At 36.9% G+C, this 6,039-nt stretch overlaps 1 protein-coding gene across 1 annotated transcript in view; it reads left to right on the forward strand.

Moving 5' to 3' along the window:
- Positions 1-477: 477 nt before the first annotated feature.
- The window catches only part of FHIT (fragile histidine triad), a 423,733-nt gene continuing 418,171 nt past the window's right edge, over positions 478-6,039 (forward strand). The window contains exon 1 of the mRNA XM_009892524.1: positions 478-603. Within this exon, the coding sequence (XP_009890826.1) occupies positions 504-603 (100 nt within the window). The 5' untranslated portion in view covers positions 478-503. The remainder of the gene's footprint in view (positions 604-6,039) is intronic.

Below are 6,039 nucleotides of genomic sequence, written 5' to 3' on the forward strand. Positions count from 1 at the left end.
GTATTTCTTCAATGGAGGTATTTAGTGGATTTATTTAGAAAATGTGGTTTCTTTATTTTTCTAAGTCCTTCGTGCATTGATTTGCATTGTGCAAAGGCCATGTTAAATACTATTTGTGCTTCTCCAAGCGCATATGAATCAAATGTATACAATGAAGAACAAATGAAAATGGGAGGGAGAAATGACATTGTCTGTCTAGAATTCTGTAGCCCTGCCAAGATGATGTGAAAAGGCTTAAATAATTATATGTAAAATTTTTGCCTTGGAAAGAAGCCCTTCAAAGAAGTTATACTTTTAGGAAAGCCTTACCAACCTTTCCAAAATACCTTGGTGATCCCGGGAGCACTTTCTTTCAGAAGCTGCCTAGACAATTTGGTTGTCTTGTTTTGTCTTCGTCTTATTTTTGGTCTTTAGTTCTCTTTCCCGTTGTTCGGAAAGGCAAAGTCAGTCCCTTAATTATCTTAACTATTGTCTCTTTCAGACCCTGAAGATTAACAGTTATCATGCTGAGATTTGGGCAGCACCTCATCAAGCCCTCCGTGGTCTTCCTGAAGACTGAGCTCTCCTTTGCTCTCGTGAACCGGAAGCCGGTGGTCCCAGGGCGTATCCTTTTGAGCAGCGCCTCGACGGTGGGCACTTGCTCTTGTGGGAAAAGCAGGAGGAGCTCGGTGCACTTCAAAGGCCAGGTAGGATGCTACGCGGGTTTATTCTGAAACCAGGCAGTGGAAGGTAATACGCTTGATCAGTGTTGCAGAACTGCCGAAAACAGTTGCTTAGCAACTGTGACCTTAGAGGTGAATTTCTATTGACCTTTTCACCACAGAAGATGTATAAACAACCAGGTGCTACTAAAAGCATTTTAAAGTGTATCTGAGGTGGTAGTGTTTAAATTTCATATTATGCTAAATAACACATCCTGCTTCCCTTTTATTAATGTCACTTATTTTTAGATGTGGTAACTTCTTTATGAAGAATTTTCAACTTCCTCTAGCTAAGCGTAAACAATTTGTCAAATGGCAGCAGAATCCTGTATGAAGGCTTTTATTTTTTTGGGGACAGATTGCTTTGATTAGTTTAGGTAGGAATGGATTAAATAAACCACCTGTAGAGCACACACATTTCCTGAGGAAAAAAAGGAAGCCCTATGTTGTGAGTAAGATTCTTAGTTTAGAAATGGTATGTTGATTCTGCAAGATAGTAAGTGTACCTATTTAGTGTATTTTGGTAGTGTGGCTACTGCGTAACGTGCTGATTTCAGTGGCCGGAGGTGGAACTTTTCAGAAATAGTCAAGACTGATCATTTCCATTGAGGTCCATGGTAAAATTTTAGTAGGAATTCAGTTAAGCAATGGCTGAATGTGTTTTGGGAAAAGAAGAAAGTTGTCTGGAGTTTATTGAAAGTTTTCTTGTTCTTCTGTAGTTTTACGTTGTTTCTTTCATAATTTAATGTATAATTTAAAATTTAATAACCTTGAATATATTTTTTAAAACCCATAAGTCTGTTTCTTTTGAAATATGGAACCTTCCTCTCCTCCTCACGTTTCTGTAGATTATAATTGTTCAATATAGAACTTGTCTCTACACCTGCTTTGAATGGCGTCTGTTTGTACCAGAAGTCAGATCATTTGGTTATGAATGCATGGCAAAGATGCTTAGGCTTTGCAGGTACTTTAAAGGTGTTACTGTCTCACCAACATATTTTAATGAATTAAATGAAGGGTTCTTCTTAAGTTTCTGAAGTATGTGATGTAAATCAATGTTATTTACAGATTTGTCATAAAAAAAACCCTACAAATTTTTCGAAGTTATCTAATGACAGTATCACATCAGTCACTGTGAGATGCAGAGTCTGTCAACGCCTGAGCAGTGTGTCGGTATATGCATTGTCCAGATCCGATATTAAATACAATGTTAACTGTACTGTGTGTGGAAGTTGTAAAAACAATAGTTAATGATTTTTGTCAATTAATCAGTTAAGTGAACAATCACATCTGTTGTTAAAAGTAAAGAAGAGTTATTTCAGATGATACTTTTTAAAAAGTTTTGAGTGCCTAGTAATGACAATTTAAGCAGCCTATAAAACTTTACTATTACAAGCTTCTTTCCTACTTAAATAATTGAAGAAGAGAAACTCTAGTTGTAGAGTTATTGCAGACTGGCAGATACATTTATTTGCACAGGTTTAGCTTTGGTATCCCATAATGAGTATTGCAGCATATTTTATAGTGTCACATTGTTTTAATAGCTCATGTGTGGTAATATATAATGTAGTCTGTTTTTCTCCATTGAATAAATGTTCAGGTAAAAAAATCCAACCATTTCCCTTTCTCATAAGAAAAAATTAAAAAAGATCTTGATGCAAAGGCTAGAATACAGTATGTAAAATGGAGCAATTTGCAGTTGTAAGCCTTTAAAATGTCTGTATAATGCAGCATTCATCTCGAGACCTAGCAGTAACAAGTGTATTTTCTTTGTTTTATTGCAATAATTTTATCTGCCTTGTCTTTGGCACACTTGTGACATTCCTTTTTTTTTTTCCCCAGTAGAAAATAAAATATTAATGTGTGTGAATTAGAGAGACAAAGGAAATCAGTTTGAAAGCCAGCTCACTCCAGGTGGTGGCTTTAATTAACTAGTAAGGTTGAAATTCCATCTCAAAACAGAGCGTAGGATTGGAGTTGTGAATTTGCTGTAATAGTTCTAAAATAAAGCTGTACTCTAGAAAAAAGTCAGTCAAAATGGCCTCATGGAGTCAGCGTTCATGATTTGAGCAATGCCAAAACATGCTTGTTCAGTTAACACATCACAAAGTTTTGTTTTGTTTCTTTCCAGCTGCCAATTCTGTGAATCCAGTTTGACACTTGAAAGTCAAACTGTGCTAATAGTAACCAAGAGTAGGAATAGCAAGAACATAGTCTTCCTGGTAAGGAAAGAGTTCCCCTGTTCCTGGAGAAAGCTACCTCAATTGCCCCAGCATTAGGCTTCTGTCTAATGAGTGCACACTAGTTCATGGACTCAGAAACCTGTTTGTAATAGGGCCCCTTTGAGTGAAGATGAGGTTATTGCAGATGCTTGAGTAGGAAGTAACTGGATCTTACTGTTTGAGTAAGGGATATCTGGTATTCAGCTGGAATCTACTGTGTAGCTAAAATATGCACGTGTTTGACAGTAGTAGCAAACTCATTCACTCATTTGGCAAAACCAAACGGAGAAGGAGTGCTACACATGGTCAGTGTGCAGCATTAGTGCGTGTTTCCCCGAGGGCAGCCAGTCCCTTTGCTGTCACCTAATAGTAAAATGGCTTCAGGCTCTGAGATGTCTGACCACAGCCCGTCTGAAGACATCGAGTCATTCAACTCCCACGACAAAACGAGGAATAGGTACGTACTCTGTTCTCCTGTGTATTTCAAAGAGGAAGATGGGGCTTCCCTGCCCCTTCTACTTGTCTGTCTTATTTCAGAGCAGCCAGGCACATGGTATGGGGGCACTTTCGATTAACGAGATACTGGTTTTGGGGGGTGTGTTTTCATGTTGGTTTTCTCTTTTGTACAGAAGTGGTATGATTTTGTTTTGCTAATGCCTGTGGATTGTTATGGAGCCAAGAGTCTAGGTGGGAATACTGTATGCAGTGCGCATCTTAGCCGTTAGCTTGGGGGTGGGGAGGCGGTGAGCTGGTTATTGTGTAAGCTTGCTGGGATTTGTACGCTTATACAGGTACTGATACCTTTTTCTATGAAGAGTAGAGTCCCTGTTTCCTCTGTTAGATTTCTACTCTGCAAAGAGTGATTGTGAAAGAAGTCATTTGTGGCTCCCTTGTACAACTACTTAGTTGTTTTAGAGGAGGTAGCTATTTGATAGCTGGAATAGTGCAGGGATATGTCTATAGTCAGCAAATGTGTTGTTTCCGTCACACAAAAGGCACAAGATGAACTGAATCAGCTCACGCAACCAGCATGAGCTAAGGTTCTACTTATCTTAAATTATTTCATTCAAAGCCTCGGTGCTTCCATAGTTCAGAGCAGAACTGTAGTGTCTTTTAAGAAAATCCATCTGCTCTTTGACAGGGACTTTTTGCTCTTTAATATGGTAACAAATACTTTGTGAATGACCTACCATGTTATTGATATTTTCCTAGCCATATGCCATAGCTTTATATGGTTTTGCTCACATTTTCAATAAATATGAACTGTTTTTTTTTTTATCACTGCCTTTCTCATTGCATTGTGCCATGTGTTAAACATGAAAAATGAATTTTAACATTAGTAGAATCCATTTGGGGACTTGGACTTTTATTATAAATAAAATTATTCATTTGTTATGCCCAATTTTTTTTCAGCAGACAAGGTATTGATCTTTGGATTTGTGTTCAGGATGCTATAAGAAGAACTAGCACAAAAGGAACACAGCAACATTTGTATATTGATTGAATGCAATATGTAATGACAGAGACAAACATCAGATCTATGGCAATACTATATTACACAAAGCATTTTTCAACAGTTTATTGAATTGGTTATTAAAAAGAAAAGGCTTTCCAGCTGGAACAAGGAGCTGAGGGTTATCAGGACCAAGCAATTTTACAGAAACTTGTGGTGGACATTGTGGCTCCTTCAGTTAAGTGGACATGTATGTAATAAATTAGAATAAACACTCTACAGTAACTTTTCATCTGGGTTTGATTATGAAAAGTTTTTTCCATTAAAAAAAAAAAAGACAAAAAAGACACTGTTTAACTGTTATATATTGAATTTTGCTGGACTATTTGATAGTGCTATTTCCATAGAGATCTAATGTTTTCCACCAGAAAGTATTCTGATTGTGGAGGATAGACCATGTATAAAACCCTTAAGGATGTCCTATTTTCTGGCAACTTCATCACTGTATGAAGTTCATGTTCATTACTTGTTGTTGAAAGTGTGTGCTGTACTGTGAGTTATTGCAGCTTGTTTCTTTTATTAATGAGTAGAGAAAACATTAGTTGAACCAGATGCTCCTTCAAAGACTTGGTAACACCCTAAGCTGCGGCGTAATTGTTCTGGGTCTGTTGCATGGGTGGGATGGGATCCAGGGTCATGCAATGTAAGAATAGCATCTGCTTTGCTGTACGGTTTGTCTCTTCGTGAGCTTCCCTGGCATATGCGGTCAGAATTGGCATACTTGAGACTGACATATTCTGTATTGTCACAAATGATTGCTGCTTTTCTTAAAAGATTTGCAGTTAGAAAAAACCGATCCTTTTGATTAGTTCTATTTGTTAATGTATTTTAAAAGTAATTTTTAATTTAGTTACAGTCCTGACAGAATTTCCATTGAACATAGCACGCTGGCTCTGGAAAGAACAGTAGTATTCTCTCACAAGTTTAGTTGGAAACTATGGCGTTTAGCATGTGTATGAAATTTTAATTCTTCATAAAGTTACAGAGCTGCTGTTTATTGTGATTTAGTTAGTTTGTACATTGCACGTTTATCACATCTCTATTTATGTTACGTAATTACGATTTTTATGGGGTTTTGCCTAAACAAGTGTTAATATTTGCCATAAAACTTAGATTTTGAAAATAAAATCCAATTATATTGCAGAATATATAAATTTGCATTTACAGATTGCAATAATGTACACTTCAGTGTTACAACTACACACTATCCATATTGAACCCTGTGGGAAAGTACTCTTTAATGCTTGTTACAGAAGTTCCGTATGCATTGCTATTATTATTATTTTACTTTAGCACAATGCTAAGGAGCAGTCGTGCTCCTTTTAGCTCTTTAGCAAAGAGCTAAAAATAAGGGGGTTTTGTAAAGACTTTGTAACCTAAACATGATCCTGGGGATAGCGAGGGAATCACATGGAGACAGAAAATGTTGTTTGGCATGATAAGGAGTGAACTACTTATATGAATTTCTCAAAATGTCTCGTAATTCTAGAAGAAGAGAGTACTGGGAAGAGGATGAAGTACCTTGGCTGATGTAGAAAAAAATCTCCTAAATGGGAAGAATAGATATAAATGATAGATCTTGTGTGAAAATGTGGGGGAAGTA

The sequence above is a fragment of the Charadrius vociferus genome, unplaced genomic scaffold (genome assembly GCF_000708025.1).
Source record: "Charadrius vociferus isolate BGI_N301 unplaced genomic scaffold, ASM70802v2 scaffold119, whole genome shotgun sequence".
NCBI classification, from domain to species: Eukaryota; Metazoa; Chordata; class Aves; order Charadriiformes; family Charadriidae; genus Charadrius; species Charadrius vociferus.